The 21,816-nt window shown below is 44.7% G+C and overlaps 1 protein-coding gene and 1 non-coding gene across 2 annotated transcripts; both read right to left on the bottom strand.

Moving 5' to 3' along the window:
- Window positions 1-13,284: 13,284 nt before the first annotated feature.
- LOC127297691 (U6 spliceosomal RNA) lies at window positions 13,285-13,390 on the bottom strand. The gene has a single exon (XR_007849384.1). It is a non-coding gene; the product is annotated as a U6 spliceosomal RNA (small nuclear RNA).
- Window positions 13,391-14,814: 1,424 nt separating this feature from the next.
- LOC127348532 (uncharacterized) lies at window positions 14,815-15,696 on the bottom strand. Its single transcript, XM_051374527.2, has 2 exons — window positions 15,281-15,696; window positions 14,815-15,203 (listed from the first exon to the last, which is right to left on the bottom strand). The coding sequence occupies exons 1-2, from the start codon at window positions 15,616-15,618 to the stop codon at window positions 14,981-14,983; spliced, it is 561 nt and encodes a 186-aa protein (XP_051230487.1). The 5' UTR covers window positions 15,619-15,696; the 3' UTR covers window positions 14,815-14,980.
- Window positions 15,697-21,816: the final 6,120 nt, after the last annotated feature.

The raw sequence follows: 21,816 nt of genomic DNA, 5'->3' as shown, positions 1-21,816 counted from the left end.
GTCTGGAACCGCCTCCGAAAAAAATTTCTGGCTACATTGGTTTTTGACCTTGGCGATCACTTTTCGCCACTGGCCGTTATAGCGACATTTTTTTGGCGCCTGCGCGCTTTCCGGAGCACTTTCCAGAAATTTCGACAAATTTTTTTTCTGAGGCTATACTGTTTTTAGACCTTGGGGATCAGTTTGAGACACTTGCCATCATAGTGATTTTTCGCACCTCGCGTCGCCACATCATCGCCACCTCATCACTGCTAGTTGCTTGTGTGCCGCGCCGTGACCTCGTTAGTGTTCTAGGCTCGCGTCTCTAGTACGGTCTAGCCTAGGACCAGCACAGTACCGTCGTTGAGCATATTTTCAATACTGCATTGCTGTTTTGACAATTGCTGTTTTTGCTGCCATATTAGCCTTCCTACAGCTCCTCATATTGTCTCCACGTGCTTGGTGTCGACCCCTGGTAATCGCTTTGGCAATCCTTGGAGACACTGATTCCTGTTGGTTGTTACATCGCCTTCCTCCTGTTTGGTAAGGACTTGTAAGAGCTTTGTATTTTGCTTGACGAATTGCGCGTGAACCACCATATTCCATAGTTTGTAGGCATATACATTGGTGCTTTTTCTGTACTAACCATGACAGGCACAGAGTCGGCGAACGTTGACCCGGATAAGATGACGAATGCAGAGATGCATGCTCACTTCCTCCACCTTTTGGGCGGGCATACAACCGACGTGGATGGGCGCCTCAGTGATGTTGACGCCAAACTCACCGACGCGTTGGACAAGATCGATGGCCTCGAGGCAGCTTTCAACTCCAAGCTCGACGCCAAGTTCCAGGAGCTGTTGACTCGGTTATCGCCGCCCGTGCGCCGTCGTGCACGCCGCGTTCCCCTTGTGGATGTGCCTGCAGGTACCGCTCCTGCTGCATCAGCTGCCCATGATGCGCCTTCTGATGAAGGATACGAGGATTATGGAGGGAACGAGGATGAGCAAGTCGATGAGAACGCGCTGGATGACGAGGAGGTCCAACAACCTGCACCTGGTCGTCCACGGCAGTTGAACCGCCACGCTCGACCACCTCCACGGCCGGTACGTGATGATGATCATGTTGCTAAACTAAAACTGAATATTCCGCCATTTGAGGGTAGATATAATCCTGATGCATATCTTACATGGGAATTGGAGGTAGAACAACGCTTTGCATGTTTAAAATATCCCGATCACTTGCGTGTTAGTGCTGCTACTTGTGAGTTCACAGATTTTGCATCTATTTGGTGGTCTGAGCATTGTAGAGTACATCATGCTAATATTCCTACTACCTGGGTTGGTTTAAAACTTGCTATGCGTACTCGTTTTGTTCCTCCACATTATCAACGTGATTTGCTTAAAAAATTGTCTCGCTTAGAACAAGGAAAAAATTCTGTAGAAGACTATTATCAAGAATTGCAAACTGGCATGATTCGCTGTGGTATTGTAGAGGATAATGAGGCTATGCTTGCACGTTTCTTTGGTGGTTTGAATAAAGAGATTCAACATATTTTAGATTATAAGGAGTACAACACCATTACTCGCTTATTTCATCTTGCTTGCAAAGCTGAACGTGAAGTGCAGGATCGTCAACCACCATGGAGAAAAGCTAATGTTTCTGCAGGTCGTACATCGTCGTGGTCTCCGCGACAATCAGCGCCACCATCTCGTGGGACTGCACCAGCACCTACTACCTCCAAGTACACCGCGCCTGCATCACGAGCACCACCGGCTGCTACTCCACCACCATCTGCTGGTCCTCCTCGGAGTTCATCTTCGATGGCCTCCACGGGGAAGACGCGCGACATACAATGTCGCAAATGCTTGGGATTTGGACACATAGAGAGAGAATGCAGAACCAAGCGTGTGATGTTGGTGCGTGAAGATGGCGAGTATGATTCTGCAAGTGACTTTGATGAAGATACATTAGCCCTTATTGCTGCACGTGATGGTGCCAATTCTGATTCTGAGAGAGAGATGGAGGTAATGGAAGCTAACACTGCTGATCAGTACAGGAGCTTAGTTGCACAGCGTGTGTTGAGCATGCAATTGAGCAAAGCTGAGCATGATCAACGCCACAATCTGTTCCAAACACGAGGCGTTGTAAAAGAGAGAGCTATACGGATCATCATTGATGGAGGGAGCTGCAATAATCTGGCTAGCGTTGACATGGTGGAGAAGCTTTCTCTTCCTACAAGACAGCGCACACATCCATATTACATTCAATGGTTTGAGAGCTCTCGGAAGCTCAAGGTAACAAGAACTACACGTGTGCATTTTACTATTGGTACATATTCTGATTTTGTGGATTGTGATGTTGTACCTATGCAAGCTTGTTCTTTGTTACTTGGTAGACCTTGGCAATTTGATAGAGAATCTGTTCATAATGGTAAAACTAATCAGTATTCTCTTATGCATGATGGAAAGAAAATTGGTCTCAAACCTATGACTCCTGAACAAATACTAAAAGATGATCTTGCTAGAGCTAGTAGAGTAAAAAACGAGGAGAAACTTAAGAGTGAGAATCAGATTGTTGCTGCAGATTTTGTGCCACATAAGACTAATACTAAATCTGATTGAAACCATGCTACTGAAATTCGTTTGAAAAATCCTTGTTTGCTTGCTAGCAAATCTGATATTGCCGAACTTGATGTGAACACTACTCAATGCTATGCTATTATTTGCAAAGAAGTTCTGTTTTCATTTGAGGATATGCCTCCTTCTTTGCCACCTGCGGTTGCTAACCTTTTGCAGGAGTTCATTGATGTCTTCCCACAAGATGTACCACCTGGACTACCACCTATCCGTGGGATAGAACACCAGATTGACTTGATTCCAGGTGCTTCGCTGCCCAACCGTGCGCCATATCGTACCAATCCTGAAGAGACCAAAGAGATTCAGCGACATATTCAGGTTCTCCAAGATAAAGGTTACATTCGTGAGTCTCTTAGCCCATGTGCTGTTCCTATTATCTTGGTACCTAAGAAGGATGGGTCTTCACGCATGTGTACTGATTGTAGATCTATTAATAATATTACCATTCGTTACCGTCATCCTATACCTCGTTTAGATGATATGCTTGATGAATTGAGTGGTTCTATTATGTTCTCTAAAGTTGATTTGCGTAGTGGTTACCACCAGATTCGTATGCAATTAGGAGATGAATGGAAAACAACGTTTAAAACTAAGTTCGGTTTATATGAGTGGTTGGTCATGCCTTTTGGTTTAACTAATGCACCTAGTACTTTCATGAGACTGATGAACGAAGTTTTACGTGCTTTTATTGGACGTTTTGTGGTGGTATACTTTGATGATATTCTGATTTATAGCAAATCTTTGGAGGAACATTTGGATCATTTACGTGCTGTTTTCAATGCTTTACGTGATGCACGTTTGTATGGTAATCTTGAGAAGTGCACCTTTTGCACCAATCGAGTTGCGTTTCTTGGTTATGTTGTTACTGCGCAGGGAATTGAAGTTGATCCAGCCAAGATTGAGGCAATTGAAAGTTGGCCGCAGCCAAAGACGGTCACACAAGTGAGGAGTTTTCTTGGCCTCGCTGGTTTCTATAGGCGCTTTGTGAAAGATTTTGGATCCATTGCTGCGCCGCTGAATGAGCTTACAAAGAAGGATGTGCCCTTTGTGTGGGGCGATGCACAACAAGAAGCCTTCATGATTCTGAAAGATAAGTTAACACATGCTCCATTACTCCAACTTCCTGATTTCAATAAGACTTTTGAGCTTGAATGTGATGCTAGTGGAATTGGTTTGGGAGGTGTGTTATTACAAGAGGGCAAACCTGTTGCATATTTTAGTGAGAAATTGAGTGGGCCTAGTCTGAATTATTCTACTTATGATAAAGAATTATATGCGCTGGTTCGGACATTAGAAACTTGGCAACATTATTTATGGCCTAAAGAATTTGTTATACATTCTGATCATGAAACTTTGAAGCATATTCGTAGTCAAGCTAAGTTGAATCGTCGCCATGCAAAGTGGGTAGAATTTATTGAGTGTTTTCCTTATGTTATCAAACACAAAAAGGGTAAAGATAATGTTATTGCTGATGCTTTGTCGCGCCGTTATACCATGCTATCTCAACTTGACTTCAAGATTTTTGGATTGGAAACTATAAAGGAGCAATATTTGCATGATGCTGATTTTAAAGATGTGTTGCTGAATTGTAAAGATGGTAGAACATGGAACAAATTCGTCCTCAATGATGGATTTGTGTTCCGTGCTAACAAGCTATGCATCCCAGATAGTTCCGTTCATCTTTTGTTGTTGCAGGAGGCGCATGGAGGAGGATTGATGGGTCACTTTGGTGTGAAGAAGACGGAGGATGTACTTGCTGCACACTTCTTTTGGCCACGTATGCGTCGAGATGTTGAGAGATTTGTGGCACGCTGCACTACATGTCAAAAAGCTAAGTCTCGACTTAATCCACATGGTTTATATATGCCTCTTCCTGTTCCTAGTGTACCTTGGGAGGATATTTCTATGGATTTCGTTTTGGGTTTGCCTCGTACACAGAAGGGGAGGGATAGTATCTTTGTTGTTGTGGATAGGTTTTCTAAGATGGCACACTTTATTCCATGTCACAAAACTGATGATGCTACACATGTCGCTGATTCGTTCTTTCGCGAAATTGTGCGTTTACATGGTGTGCCAAATACTATTGTTTCTGATCGTGATACTAAGTTTCATAGCCACTTTTGGAGATGTTTATGGGCTAAGTTGGGGACTAAATTGCTGTTTAGTACTACATGTCATCCCCAAACTGATGGACAAACTGAAGTAGTAAATAGAACATTGTCTACTATGCTGCGGGCTGTTTTGAAGAAGAACTTAAAATTGTGGGAAGAATGTTTACCTCATATTGAATTTGCTTACAATCGTTCGCTGCATTCTACTACTAAGATGTGCCCTTTTGAGATTGTGTATGGTTTTGTTCCACGTGCACCTATTGATTTATTGCCTTTACCATCTTCGGTGCAAAATGATTTGGATGCTACACAACGGGCTGAATTGATATTAAAATTGCATGAGACTACTAAAGACAACATACAACGCATGAATGCTAAGTATAAAATTGCTGGGGATAGAGGAAGAAAGCATGTTGTGTTTGATGTTGGTGATCGTGTTTGGTTGCATTTGCGCAAAGATCGTTTTCCTGCATTGCGCAAGTCTAAGCTCATGCCACGTGCCGCTGGTCCTTTTAAGGTGTTAGAGAAAATAAATGATAATGCATATAAACTTGAGCTTCCTGCAGAATTGGGTCCGGTTAGTCCTACATTTAACATTGCAGATTTGAAGCCTTACTTTGGTGAAGAAGATGAGATCGCGTCGAGGACGACTTCAATTCAAGAAGGGGAGCATGATGAGGACATCCCATCTATTGATACAACCGCTGTACCTACAGCCACACAAATTCAAGGACCAATCACTCAAGCTCGTGCCAAACAACTTAACTATCAGGTACTTTCGTTTCTTGGATCTATTCCTCACATACATGAGAATATGATGCTTCCTAAATCAGATGTGTTTGTTACTCTTAGGAATGATGGACCTAGCATGGATGAGAGGGACAAGCATTGGAGCATGATCACACATGGAGGAGATGGCAGCAAACATATGAGGATTGAAGAAGACGCTGCGAGTGGAGATTTCAGAACTTTGAAGCCACCATAATTGGAGATGGAGACATGGACGAAATATAGAGTTCTCCACTTCATAATTTCGTCCACATGAGTCCATGGTGCTGCGACACCATTAGTTTTGGGCCAGGCCCATGTAATTTTCGCAGGATTTAAGTCAGCCACTTTTTAGAGTCCGTATTGAAGGGGGAAAGGCCTTCTAGGGTTTGGTTCGGCCACCATATGCATGGCTGGCCGAAACCCCACCTTTTCCTCCTTTAAATACCCCCATAGCCGTCACATTTAGACTCGGATTTTGATTAGACTAAAAGTTAGCCATTGCTGCAACTCTCGTGTACTTCTTTTGAGGCCAACGCCCAGAACAAGACCGACTATTCGGAATCCCACCTTTTCAATAAAGCTTTCATCTATATCCGCAATAATTCTGATTGCATTATTAGTTCTTACTTGTTCTCGATTTCAGGTAGGAATTAAGACCCTCGCTGGTCAGGCTGATCGTGCTTCCGCAAGATCAGTAACTCCCGGAGATTGTCCTAGCGATTGCATTGGCGCACGAGCTTTGCACGTGTAGTCGGATCGTCAAGCACGAACTCCACCAACAAATCGACGCTATCTTACTCTCATCGAAAGATCGGCCACCTTTGCCCTATCAGTTAGTCTCACATCCTTCTTGTTGCTTCGATCTTGGTAGATTAGATCTTGCTTCTTCCTAGATTGGATCTTGGTTTTTGTTCATGTTCACGGTAGAAATTTTTTTGTTTTCCATGCAACGAACCCATCAGTGGTATCAGAGCCGTGTCTATGCATAGATCTGTTGCACGAGTAGAACACAATGGTTTTTGTGGGCGTTGATGCTTTTGTTGTTTTTAGTTAGTGTACTTTGCATCTTGCGGGATGGTGGGATGCCCGGGCTAATTTTACATGACCGCGTCTCATGAGACTTGCTCCATGCTTGACATGCAACTTGTATTGCGTAAGTGGCTTTGCGGGTGTCTGTCTCTCCCACCATAGTGAAGATTACATCTACTCTTTTTATTGACAACACTAGTATCACCGTTGTGGTTCATGTTCGTAGGTAGATTGGATCTTACTAGAGAACCCTAAACCACGTAAAATATGCAAACCAAATTAGAGGCGTCTAACTTGTTTTTGCAGGGTTTGGTGATGTGATATGGCCGTGTGATGATGTTATATTTGATGTATGAGATGTTCATTATTGTATTATGGCAACCGGCAGGAGCCTAATGGTTCTCTTTAATTTTTGTTAAAGACCTGCGTGTCTATTCATCATGTAATAGCATTATTTCAAGTAGTTGTTATAGTAGCTATAAGTGATGGACAACCTTGAAGCGGCACCACTGACCTTGACGCCATGCTGGTGATGATGGAGATCATGTCCGTGCTTTGGAGATGGAGATCAAAAGCACAAGAAGAAATGTCATATCATGTCACACATTATGAATTGCATGTGATGTTAATCCTTTTTGCATCATGTTTTGCTTAGATCGCGACGGTAGCATTATAAGATGATCCCTCTCACTAAATATCAAGATAATAAAGTGTTCATCCTTAGTATGCACCGTTGCTAAGACTTGTCATTTCGAAGCATCACGTGATGATCGGGCGTGATAGATTCTACATGTGCATACAATGGGTGCAAGCCAGATTTGCACACGCAGATATTAAGGTAGCCTTGACGAGCCTAGCATGTAAAGACATGGTCTCGGAACACGGAATACCGAAAGGTAGAGCATGAGTCATATGAATGATATGATGAACACTTTGAGTGTTCGCCTTTGAAACTACATCTTTTCTCGTGAAGATCGGACTTGGTGTAGTGGATTTGATTCGTGTAATCACTAAGACAATGTGAGGGATGTTGTTTTGAGTGGGAGTTCACCTAGTTAATTTAAGAATTAAAATTGAACTCATTTTATCATAAACTTATTCTAAACTCTTTGCAAATATGTTGTAGATCATGGCGGCCCCCTCCATCAATTTTAACCAGTTCCTAGAGAAAGAAAAGCTTAAAAGCAATGGTAGCAACTTCACTGACTGGTTCCGTCATGTGAGGATTTTCCTCACTTGTGGAAACCTGCAATATGTGCTTGATGCACCTCTAGGTGCCCCACCTGCAGAAACTGAAATCAATGAAGTAAAGAATGTTTACGAGACTCAGAAAACTCGGTACTCCCAAGTTCAGTGTGCCATCCTGTGTAGCCTAGAGGCAGAGCTCCAAAAGCATTTTGAGCACCACGACCCGTGTGAGCTAGTCCGTGAGCTCAAAGCTATCTTGAAACTCATGCGGCCGTGGACAGCTATGAGGCCTCGAAACATTTCTTTTGCTGCATGATGGAAGACGGTAGCTCCGTTAGCGAGCACGTGCTCAAGATGTCTAGGCACGCGAAGAAGCTTAGTGACTTGGGGATTGTGATTCCTAACCAGTTGGGTATTCATCGTGTACTCCAATCACTGCCACCTAGTTACAAGAACTTTGTGATGAACTACAACATGCAGAACATGAAAAAGGAGTTACCTGAACTCTTCTCCATGCTGAAATCTGCTGAGGTTGAGATACAAAAAGAGCACCAAGTGTTGATGGTCAACAAGACCACCAGTTTCAAGAAGCAGGGCAAGCCTGACAACAAGGGCGACTTCAAGAAGGGCGGCAAGAAAGCTGTTGCGCCTCCTGAGAAGCCCAAGGCTGTCCCTAAGCCTGATACTGTGTGTGCTTTTACTGCAAGGAGAAGGGGCACTGGAAGCGCAATTGCTCCAAATACTTGGTTGATCTAAAGAGCGGCCTCATCAAGAAGAAAGGTATATTTGATATACATGTTATTGATGTCTATCTTACTGGTAATCGTAGTAGTGCCTGGGTATTTGATACTGGTTCGGTTGCTCACATTTGTAACTCGGAACAGGAACTGCGGAATAAACGAAGCCTGGCGAGGGACGAGGTGACGATGCGCGTTGGAAATGGATCCAAGGTTGATGTGATCGCCGTCGGCACGCTCCCTCTACATCTACCTTCGGGATTAGTTTTAAACCTTAATAATTGTTATTTGGTGCCTGCGTTGAGCATGAACATTATATCTGGATCTTGTTTAATGCAAGACGGTTATTCGTTTAAGTCAGAGAATAATGGTTGTTCTATTTATATGAATAATATCTTTTATGGTCATGCGCCTGAGATGAATGGTTTATTCTTGTTAAATCTCGATAGTAGTGATACACATGTTCATAACATTGATGCTAAGCGAATTAAATTGAATGATAATTCTACTTATATGTGGCACTGTCGTCTTGGTCATATTGGAGAGAAGCGCATGAAGAAACTCCATTCCGATGGACTTCTTGAGTCACTTGACTTTGAGTCACTTGATAGATGTGAAGCATGTCTAATGGGAAAAATGACTAAGACTCCATTCTCTGGTACAATGGAGCGAGCTACAGACTTGTTGGAAATCATACATACCGATGTGTGCGGACCAATGAGTGTAGCATCGCGGTGGTTATCGTTATGTTCTAACCTTCACGGATGATCTGAGTAGATATGGGTATATTTACTTTATGAAACATAAGTCCGAAACTTTTGAGAAGTTTAAGGAATTCCAAAGTGAAGTAGAAAATCAACGTAACAAGAAGATTAAGTTTCTGTGTTCTGATCGTGGAGGCGAATATCTGAGTTATGAGTTTGGCATGCATTTAAAGAAATGCGGAATACTTTCACAGTTGACACCGCCGGGAACACCACAGCGCAATGGTGTGTCCGAACGTCGTAATCGAACTCTCTTAGATATGGTTCGTTCTACGATGTCTCCTACCGATTTGCCGTTATCGTTTTGGGGTTATGCACTAGAGACAGCCGCATTCACTTTAAATAGGGCACCATCTAAATCCGTTGAAACGACACCGTATGAATTATGGTTTGGTAAGAAACCTAAGCTGTCGTTCCTTAAAGTTTGGGGTTGCGAAGCTTATGTAAAGAAGTTACAACCTGACAAGCTAGAACCCGAAGCGGAGAAATGCGTCTTCATAGGATACCCTAAAGAAACAATTGGGTACACTTTCTATCACAGATCCGAAGGCAAAATCTTTGTTGCCAAGAACGGATCCTTTCTTGAGAAGGAGTTTCTCACTAAAGAAGTGACTGGAAGGAAAGTAGAACTCGACGAGGTTATTGAACCTTCTCTCATAGATCAGAGTAGCGTAGTGCCGGAAGATGTTCCTGTGCAGCCTACACCGATAGGAGAGGAAGCAAATGATGATGATCATGAAACTTTGAACGAAGAAGCTACTGAACCTCGCAGATCGATGAGGGAGCGTACCACTCCTGATTGGTATGATCCCTGTCTAAATGTCATGATTGTGGATAACAATGATGAACACCCTGCGACGTATGAGGAAACAATGATGAGCCCAGATTCCAACAAATGGCACGAAGCCATGAAATCCGAAATGGGATCCATGTATGATAACCAAGTATGGACTTTGGTAGACTTACCTGATATCCGCAAGGCTGTCAAGAATAAATGGATCTTCAAAAGAAAACAGATGATGATGGTAATATTACTGTCTATAAAGCTCGACTTGTCGCAAAGGGTTTCCGACAAATTCAAGGAGTTGACTACGATGAGACTTTCTCACCTGTAGCGAAGCTAAAGTCTGTCAGGATTTTGTTAGCAATAGCTGCATTTTTCGATTATGAGATTTGGCAGATGGATGTCAAAACGGCGTTCCTTAATGGTGACATTGAGGAATAGTTGTATATGGTACAACCCAAAGGTTTAGTCGATACTAAAAATGCTGACAAGGTATGCAAACTTTAGCGTTCCATTGATGGACTGAAGCAAGCATCCCGAAGTTGGAACCGACGCTTTGATAAGATGATCAAAGACTTCGGGTTTATATAGACTCATGGTGAGGCATGTATTTACAAGAAAGTGAGTGGGAGCTCTGTAGCATTCCTGATATTGTATGTAGATGACATATTATTGATTGGGAATGATATAGAACTTTTAAGTAGTGTTAAAGGTTATTTGAATAAGTGTTTTTCAATGAAAGACCTTGGTGAAGCAGCGTACATTTTAGGCATCAAGATTTATAGAGATAGATCAAGACGCTTAATAGGGCTTTCACAAAGTACATACATGGACAAGATTCTAAAGAAGTTTAGAATGGATGAAAGCAAGAAAGGGTTCTTGCCTATGTTGCCAGGTAAGGTCTTGAGTAAGACTCAAGGTCCGGCTACGGCGGAAGAAAGAGAGAGGATGAACAAGAGCCCCTATGCTTCAGCAGTAGGCTCTATCATGTATGCCATGCTATGTACTAGACCAGATATCGCACATGATGTTAGTTTGACCAGCAGATATCAGAGTGCTCCAGGAATGGAAGACTAGACAGCGGTCAAGAATATCCTGAAGTACTTGAAAAGGACTAAGGATATGTTTCTTTGTTATGGAGGTGACCAAGAGCTCGTTGTAACCAGTTACACCGATGCAAGTTGGAACACTGATCCCGATGACTCTAAATCTTAGTCTGGGTACGTGTTTATATTGAATGGTGCTGCAGTAAGCTGGATGAGTTCTAAGCAATGCACGGTGGCGAAGTCTTCAACTGAATCTGAATACATAGCGGCTTCGGAGGCTTCATCGGAAGCGGTATGGATGAAGAGCTTCACTGTTGAGCTTGGTGTGGTTCCTAGTGCATTGGACCCATTAGTCATCTATTGTGACAACATGGGTGCCATCGCCAATGCACAAGAACCAAGGTCACACAAGAAGCTGAAGCATATCAAGCTACGTTTTCATTCGATTCGCGAGTACATCGAAGATGGTGAAGTAAAGATTTGCAAAGTACACACAGATCTGAATGTGGCAGATCCGTTGACTAAAGCTCTCCCTAGGGCAAAGCATGACCTACACCAGAACGCCATGGGTGTTAGGTACCTTACAATGTAATCTAGATTATTGACTCTAGTGCAAGTGGGAGACTGTTGGAGATATGCCCAAGAGGCAATAATAAAGTGGTTATTATAATATCTTTGTATTTATGATAAATGTTTGCATACCATGCTATAATTGTATTAACCCAAACATTGATACATGTGTGTTATGTAAACAACAAGGAGTCCCTAGTAAGCCTCTTGTATAACTAGCTTGTTGATTAATAGATGATCATGGTTTCGTGATCATGAACATCGGATGTTATTAATAACAAGGTTATGTCATTAGATGAACGATATAATGGACACACACCCAAATAAGCGTAGCATGAGATCAAGTCATTAAGTTCAACTTGCTATAAGCTTTCGATACATAGTTACCTAAGTCCTTCGACCATGAGATCATGTAAATCACTTACACCGGAAGAATGCTTTGATTACATCAAACTCCATTGCGTAAATGGGTGGTTATAAAGATGGGATTAAGTATTCGGAAAGTGCGAGTTGAGGAATATGGATCAAGAGTGGGATTTGTCCATCCCGATCACGGATAGATATACTCTGGCCCTCTCGGTGGAATGTCGTCTAATTAGCTTGCAAGCATGTGACTAGGTCACAAGAGATGACATACCATGGTACGAGTAAAGAGTACTTGTCGGAAACGAGGTTGAACTACGTATGGAGATACCGATGATCGAACCTCGGACAAGTAAAGTATCGCGTGACAAAGGAAATCGGTATCGTATGTTAATGGTTCAATCGATCACTAAGTTATCGCTGAATGTGTGTGATAAGGGGTGGCCCGATCTTCTCAGTAAGCAACGGTGGTGATGATGATCACGGGGTGATTGCAGCGGAGGTAACTTGGATGAAGTGGATGATAACTTGTATGACGCAACGAGATCTCTCGATTGGTCCCTATCGCCAATGCAACAGCTCTCAACCCTGCAAGATATTCGCAACTCCACACACTTGCGCACGTAGCCGCCGACCACGAAGCGGTAAGTTGCAACCGTCTAATTCCCAATGGAACAGCAGATCACACAAGACTTTTCAGATCTACACAATATCAAGCAATATGGTGTAGGGAATTCAATAGTTTTGCAGAGCAAACAACTAAGAACTAGGGTTTATCTTAAACGTGGTCTGAAGCAGCTAGGGGGCGTCCTGGGCACTTATATAGGCGTCCGGGACGACTTCTGGTCGAAAAGATACAAGAATAACCGACCCACAATAGATCTGGTCGAGACAGACTCGGACACGGCCGGTCTGGGGACCGGTCGACCGGGCCTGGGACCGGGCTGGCCGGTTCAAACCGGGCCAGGGACCGGGTTGCAACCGGGCGGGCGAAGTGTCGCACAGTAACCCTCCCGGTTGGCATCAGCGTAGTGCCCGGTTGGCGCTGGGGTGGATCTGGCCTGCCGCCCGGTTGGACTGGGCCAGGGACCGGGCGGGGCGGCCGGTCTGACCGGGTGCTGGGCCGGCCAGGACTTTGTCTTCTCCTCTCGCGCATGCCTCCCGCTCCTCCCTCGGGCGTCCATGAGATATCTTCATGTCCAGCTCCTTGTCCAGCTCCACGTCCATCTTCACGTCCAGCTGCTCCTCTCCTCCTCGTGCGATGCTTGTCTCCTCTTCGTACCCGATGATACATAAGTAATAGGACTTAGGTAGTATAAAGTTCTGATCAATCAAAGTATCATCGTTGCACCATGCTAATCTTCTCTGTATCTTTCTGATTTTATCGGATGTCCCTTGGAAGTCCCGACGACTAGTCATACTTAATCCAACACCTATGATACCCTATATATGTGTAGGATTATTTATTTTTCCCCTATGTTCAATGTTGCTCGGCCAAAGCTGGTTGCTTCCAGCCAATGGACACCTTTTGACCCATAGGTCTTCCGTGTTCCACGGACCCATCGAACCTGGCTAAAAAGGTGTCATAGAGAGGATCTCTCTTTTGCCCGAAACGACCAGGCCTATCCCAAGGATCCATCATGTCTTATTAACGCTAATTTTTCCTTGGCATGCCACCATTTGCCCCTCCCCAAAGTATGACAAACGCGGGTTAGGATGCGTATGATGAGACCATTATCCATGAAATATGCATATTTTTTTCCAGCTAGTCAAAATTTCTAAATTGCTGGCATCGCTTCAATATGCTGGACAATTTGGGAGGTTCGGAATAGAGCTTGTTTTGAAGGAAAATTAATCAAATCACTTATGCAACTAATCTTCCACTCTATTTGTTTATGAAATATTGTACGGGTTTACTTGATCCTGCTGATCAAGATGTTGTTCAGGCAGGTGTTGATGCTCTTCTTGATTTAGCAACTAGAGCTCAAGGGATTCTAGTTCTTCTCTACTTCGTTAGCTCTGCATCTAGAAGATGTCAACATTGACATGACAAGAATGATGGAGATGGTGGTGATGCTTAAGCCTAGTGATGGGAGCAACAAATGCTTACAAAACGTGTTTCGTGTTGATCACGCTCCCATGTTGATGTGGTTCGTGAGCTGGTTTTTGGTAACGCTGCCTTTCTGGCGGCCCTTTGTGCCGTTTGTAATCGGTAATGTATACATTGCTCGTTGGAAATCTTTCCAGCACTAGCATTAGCCAGCGTGTAGCTAAACCTTTTGCTTTTCTTTTTTTCCAAGCGACCCACCCTCAGGGGATCGATTTTCATTATCAGGAGATAACGAAAAACAGCAGTAGTTTTCCAACATACAGGAAATAAAAAGAAAAGGGAGGAGCGCCGCCTAATGCTTGCGTTTTTAAGAAGTTATTACAGGCCCAGACTACACTATAGCAACAGCTGCTATCTAGATCAAAACATATCAGCGGCAAAAGCGGCAAAGAAGAGCCCAATTTCAGCAAAAACCTTTTTTGCTTTTCTTGTTGCACATAAATGTTGGTTTGCTTGTACTTCCTCCGTTCCATGAAGGTTGTCTAAGATTTATCAAAATTTAGATGCTTTTTCGTTATCATACTGGTAATGGAATTCGACCAGTTGAGATCGCGTGGAGAGGAAAGTTGGGAGCAGTATCCACTATATTCTTGTATGCTCCCCTTCCCTGTTTTATGTTCCTAGCAAAAGACTCTTAAAATAACGGAGCAAAATGAGTTTACCGACAGATTGATCAACGTTGGCTTAATCTGTTAGGAGTTGGGTAGCATGGTCATGTACCCGTAGTTGAATCACGACGACTGTCAATACAGCTAGTTAACAGAAAGATCACAACCACTATCCAGTTCCTACCGTGTCAACAAATTAGTGCATTAGCAACCATGGCCTCGAAGAGATCTATGGCCATCGTATTCCACAGCGAGGGCGATGCTACGTATGGTGATGCCGGTCATCAGCGGATGAGCTTGGCGATGGCGAGGGCGATGCTGCAGAGATGGTCGACCTCGGTGTTCCGCGCCATGAGGATGTCCCGGTGTTCCGGCACGGCCTGGCATCCCCTCTGGCACAGCTTCACCTCAGCCTGGCCCGCCGCCACCAGCGCCTGCGACTCGTTGGACGCCCCCATGTCCAGCGCCATCGCCGCGTCCGTGAGCTGCTCCACCGCCGCCTCGTACCTGCACGCATCATCAGCCATGCATGCTTGATCACGCGCGCATCCATGGTCGACCCATCGATTGTGAACGCCGCTTACCGCTCCCCGCAGTCCTCGAGGCACTGCTGCAGCTGCGCCGTCTTGTTGAAGTTGTCGTCCTCGTCGATGCTCGAGAGGTACGTGGCTGTCTCCGACGCGTTCTTCTGGACGGCCAGGATGGCCGCCCTGGTCAGGCCCGTCGCGTCCGCCGTTAGGGAGGACCGGTCCGGGGAGAGGGTCGCGATGCAGAGGTCGTAGAGCTCGGCGGTCTGCTTGCACGCGTCCTCGATGGACAGCAACCCTGTCGACAACGGCGCCGCGCCAGGGGCCAGTGCCGCGTCGACGGCAAGCAAGAACAAGGGGAGGACGGCACCGATGGCTGCGTAGGAGGATGCCATTGCGTTGTTTGCTTTGCTGCCCTCCAGACGATTGATGTGTGGCGTGCTTGTGAGAGGTTGCGCTGCCCCGAGAGTTCGACGGGAGGCCATGCAAGGACCCTACTTATACGGTGACGTGTTTGCCTAAATAAAGGCCGGTTAATTGGAAGTGTCTGCAGAATAGCTTTTTTTAGGTGTTACACTTTATTTTCGTTGGGCGAGCAAGAACTTGAGCGTCTTCATTCCGAAGATGCCAATCCAATTTTAAGGGCAGTTGTGTCACACCGTCCGCGTGAATGGGAGAGACACGTAGAGACGAGGGAAAGGGATTGGAGATTTTTGGCTCCCGGCACCAGTGATCCCGTTGGTTTAAAATTTTCGATGATCATATTTACGAGCTTTAAAAAGGTTGACAAAAAAAAATCTAGATGTAGCCAATGATTTACCCGACAAAGCTAATACGCGGGTCGGCGTTTGAGAAACTTGTTGACCAAAGGAGAGGGCCGGCGGCGAACTGGCCGCACATAGAGCTACACGTTAAGGCTATGGGTGCCCTAGGAACACATAGATGAGGAGGCGTCTACGATGGCTCGTGGGGCAGTAGCCGAGAATGCGCGCGAGATTGTGATGGCTGAGGTTGACGAACTAAGTACAATACGTTGTTTGATAAGATGAGAGACACCGGAGGAGGTCAAAGAGAGATAAAGTTTACTGATAATTATTTCATAATCAACCATGATCATGCAATACCATCTCTATTATAATTTAATTAGTTCATTTCATGAGCCGTTGCAGGGCACCGACATTTAGCTAGTAGTTGTACTTTGTGTATCACATTCTTGATTTAGGAAGCAAGGTGCTACAACCGTTTCTTAACTCCATGGCATGCTAGGTCTACTACAAAATGGTATCATAGCGATATCTCTACATAGCAACATGAAGCTGTCAATACTGAGAATTATAGTGAAAGCGGAACGACACATCACAGCCATCTAGGTAGGATGGTAATTTTAAAGAACTCATGGCAACTACCTTATTTTGGCTTAAGGCCCTGTTTATTTGGACTTCTACTTCTGCTTTTGCTGCTTTTGAGATCCAAAAAGCAGCAGGCCAAACAAACAGCAAAAATTTGGAAAGCACTTACGAGAAGGGCTGCCACGAAATACATTGCGAGCCACGAAGCTGGTCAAGACCTGCTTCCCGAGCTTCCCCCGCTTCCCGAATGGCAAAGGACCCGAACGTCCCACCCACTTCGAAATATTTACGGAAAAACTGCCATCCGCTTGACCTGCCCTCGCAAAGTGACCCGGATCGACAGCCCCGTGCTCATTTCCCCCTCCTGTCCCGTTTCCATGGCAGCCTAGGGTTAGGGTTTCCCTCCCTGGCCGCCGTCATTGTTCCCGGCCGCCATGGCCACCAGCAACCGCCGCCGCCGTCCCAACTCTCCTCCCCCGCTCCATTCCCGTCCTCTTGAAGCGCGCCGCCATTCCTGGCCTCCTCAAGCTCGCGCCATACCCGTCGGCCGCCGGCGATTGGAGGCGTTCGAGGTGCCGCCGTCCCTGTGAGCATCCCGGCAACGTACTGCTCCGACCTCCATCACCCTGGTGCAGCAACCTCCTCCAGCTCGTCCCCGTCGGCCGCCGGGTAGAGGTGCTGCCGCCTTGTCGTCCCTCGTCCGCCGCCGTTGTAGCGGCATCCGTCGAGCTCATCCGTTGCCGTTCCAACGGCGTCCGCCGCCTCGCCATCACTCGTCCCCGTCCTCACCACTGGTAGATGTAGATCGTCCCTGTCGTGTTCCGCCGAGCGCCTGTCTTTGTGCTGAAGCGCCCCTCGGTTGTACGACAGTCCAGGCTAGCTGTACGCATGTGTAAATGATGGATGTATTGTTGTTCGATGTACGCACGGATTCAATTTTGCTGTATTGGCATAACCTGTTCGATGGATCTGTTGGTGTAGGCATGGCTGGATGTATGTAGCATATTTATTATACTGATGGTTAAAATTTCTGTCAGTACCAAGTACCAACAATAAGGATATATATATACTTCGTGGATGGATCTCTACTACTAATCTCTACTACTAATAAAGGAGCAAACATGAATTTTTCTAAATGCCCCCAACAAAACATACCAGACCTACTAAAACAGCACCATCAGGCCCACTAACCAGTGTTTTGCATTAGTCTAATCATTCTCTTTGGTGTGCACTTAGTAAATAAGTTTGACGGACTGATACTCTGCCGCAGAGGAATATGCCAGCGGACGAAAAGTTCCGCAACCCTCGATCCAAAATTCACGGGAGCCCTCTTCCCACTTCCCTCACGATTGCATCTCATATAACAGAAAAAAAGGATTTTTGCTCACGATCTCCCCGGCGAGATACATCGGCGCCGGTCGCCACGCACCCTACTCCCCGGCTAGGGCACAAGTGCGACGGCGAGCGCCGGCAGGGCAGCAGCTTGATGCCACCGCGCATTGATGACCCACAAGTATATGGGGTGTATCGTAGTATTTTCGATAAGTAAGAATGTCGATCCCAACGAGGAGCAGAAGGTGTTGACAAGCAGTTTCGATGAAGGATTCACTGTAAATGCTCACAGACAAGTATTCAGGGGGTTTTGATGTAATAGATGAATAAAGTACAAGTAAGTAAAATGCGAGAGAAATAATTGCAGCGAGTGGCCCAATCCTTTTTAGCACAAAGGACAAGCCGGTTTGTTTACTTATAATGACCAAACGTTCTCGAGGACACACGGGATTTTAGTCTAGTGCTTTCGCTACATACAGCTGATTAATCTTCATTGTTTTGATAAGTGTTGTGTGGGTGAACCTATGCTAATGTACCGCCCTTCCTAGGACTAATACATACTTGTGATTATACCCCTTGCAAGCATCCGCAACTACAAGAAAGTAATTAAGATAAATCTAACCACAGCCTTAAACTCTGAGATCCTGCGATCCCTCCTGCATCGATATACCAACGGGGGCTCAGGTTTCTGTCACTCCGGCAACCCCGCAATTGGCAAACGAGTACAAGATGCATTCCCCTAGGCCCATAAAGGTGAAGTGTCATGTAGTCGACGTTCACACGACACCACTAGAAGAATGACACCACAACTTAAATATCATAACATTGAATATTACTCAACCATAATTCACTACTAACATTTAGACTTCACCCATGTCCTCAAGAACTAAACGAACTACTCACGAGACATCATATGGAACATGATCAGAGGCGATATGATGATGAATAACAATCTGAACATAAACCTTGGTTCAACGGTTTCACTCAATAGCATCAATAACAAGTAGAAATCAACACTGGGAGAGTTTCCCCTATCAAACAATCAAGATCAAACCCAAATTGCTACAGCGGTGACGAGGTGCTGCGGTGGAGATGGCGGTGATGATGATGAAGATGATGGTGATGGTGATGGAGATGATGTCCAGCTCGATGACGGTGACGATGGCGTCGATTTCCCCCTCCGGGAGGGAATTTCCCCGGCGGATTTCTGCCCGCCGGAGAGCTCTTTTCTCTCTGGTGTTCTCCGCCCCGCAGAGGCGGCTGTAACTCTTCGTGAGGTACCCTCTGTGGCTTAGGTTTTCGGGACGAAGGGTTTCGCGAAGAAAAGGAGGCGAAAGGGGCTGTGGGGCCCCCACACCACAAGGTGGCGCGGCCAGGCCATGGGCCGCGCCGCCCTATGGTCTGGGCCCACCTTGGGTCCAGCTGGCTCCCCCTTCTGGCTTCCTTCGTCATCTGGAAAAATAGGATTTTTGGTATAATGTCCTTCCGCAGTTGATCTTCCGAAATATTGCGTTCTGACGGTGCTTTTTCTAGCAGAATCCTGGCTCCGGTGCTCGATCCTCCAATAATCATGAAATATGCAAAAATAGATGAAATAACATAAGTATTGTATCCCAATATGAAATATATCAATGAATAACAGCAAATTATGATATAAAATAGTGATGCAAATTGGACGTATCAACTCCCCCCAAGCTTAGACTTCGCTTGTCCCCAAGCGAAACTGAACTCGGTAAACAGGACCACATGTTTATGGAGTGAAGAGTCGATAAATAAAATACGGACAAGAAGCATCATATTAATTCACACAAGGCATTCTAGTGAACAACTTCCTCATATAATTCAACTTGAAATAAGTATAAGGTAATCACAAATAAAGGTGCATAGGGAATCATAATTGGTGATGGCAAACTTTGTTCTTGGTCAGAGAACAGTTAACAGATTATACTTATCTATTGAGCAGCGCTCTCATATTAAAGCTTATGGTAAACTTGCATACTCAATCATATTAATCATTGATGACTTTCAAAGCTATATTCGTTCAGGTAAAACTTGTACTAAACAAGGAAGAGTAAAGACATGATGAAGCAAATCACAATATAATAGTTTGATCACAACAACTCAAATGCTTGCTTGAGATGGAGGGAAATAGGTTTACTGACTCAACATAAAGTAAAAGACAGGCCCTTCGCAGAGGGAAGCAGGGATTAAATCATGTGCTAGAGCTTTTTCAGTTTTGAAATCATATAAAGAGAATAAAAGTAAAGTTTTGAGAGGTGTTTGTTGTTGTCAACGAATGGTAGCGGGTACTCTAACCCCCTTGCCAGACAAACCTTCAAAGAGCGGCTCCCATATTATTTTCATTTTATGTGGCACTCCTTCCAACCTTTCTTTCACAAACCATGGCTAACCGAATCCTCGGGTGCCTGCCAACAATCTCATACCATGAAGGAGTGCCTTTTTATTTTAGTTTTATTATGATGATGACACTCCCCCCAACCTTTGCTTACACAAGCCATGGCTAACCGAATCATTCGGGTGCCATCCATCAATCACATACCATGGAGGAGTGTCTAATTAGGTTAATTAGTTTGGGACTGGGAATCCCATTGCCAGCTCTTTTTGCAAAATTATTGGATAAGCGGATGAAGCCACTAGTCCATTGGTGAAAGTTGCCCAACAAGATTGAAAGATAAAACACCACATACTTCCTCATGAGCTATAAAACATTGACACAAATAAGAGATACTAAATTTTGAATTGTTTAAAGGTAGCACATGAAGTATTTACTTGGAATGGCAGAAAATACCATGCAGTAGGTAGATATGGTGGACACAAATGGCATAGGTTTGGGTTCAGGTTTGGATGCACGAGAAGTATTCCCTCTCAGTACAGGTCTTTGGCTAGCAAGGTTAAATAGCAAGCATAAGAGTTGAGGGAAACAAATATATATACATGTGATAGAAACAATCATGCATCTTACTTGTAAGTACAAACAGTTTTAACTTCAGAATACTAAGCTAAGAACTGATAAGAAAGATAATAACATCTTCTACATGTATTTCCTCTATTCTTCTTAAACTCAAAGTGTTGTTGCTATTGACCATTGCTAAGTTTGCCAAAACCAAGTAGATTTACTCAATGCTCCCAAAGTGGTACCAATACTAAAATCAAGATCAATCATATAGTAGAAATTGCAAACTAAAATAAGGTGTGCAATATGTAAATGATAAGACTTCTCATTAATATTTCATAACGATAACTCACACCAAGGGATACATAGACAAACTAAAGGAGAGATACTTCCACACTGCAACCCATCTTATACGATAACCTCCCTACTCATGATATGACACTACTTGATAGTAAAAAGTAAAAGGTAGTGATGATGTGATACCGCGGCACTCCCCCAAGCTTGGAACAAACCAAGGGGATGCCAATACCGATGATGAATTACTCCTTCGGTGATGGTGGTGATAAATTCCTGACAAGCTTCTCAACAAGCTCCTGAAGCTCATCAATCTTGTACGTGAGGTTGCGAATCATCTCCGAATTGTGCTCGACGCGGTTAAGAAGTATGTCCGACGGCGAGTCCCAATTCTTGGAGTTATTTCCCCACTCTTCACCCTCAGGCTTCGTCCTTCCTGCAGTGTTAGAACGATCTATATCCCAATTGCTAGGCAATGCTGCCCTGGGAATCCTTTCAATTTGATTATTGAAAATTAGATTGCGGAAGGGATGGTGAGTGCCTGATAAAGATGTCTTCGGAGCTAGGTAATGACGTGGAACCCATCCTCCGGTGCGAATTCTTGCGCTTTTGTTTGCACTAAAAGGGTTGTCCACCACCTTGATGCTTGCGACGGTAGCACGCGGGTGTGCGCGCGAGTCTTCCTCCACCTCTTCTTCATCCTC

This window comes from Lolium perenne, chromosome 3 (genome assembly GCF_019359855.2).
Source record: "Lolium perenne isolate Kyuss_39 chromosome 3, Kyuss_2.0, whole genome shotgun sequence".
Classification (NCBI taxonomy): Eukaryota; Viridiplantae; Streptophyta; class Magnoliopsida; order Poales; family Poaceae; genus Lolium; species Lolium perenne.
Note: the sequence above shows the minus strand (reverse complement) of the source record. Positions and strands in the feature narration are given on the sequence as shown.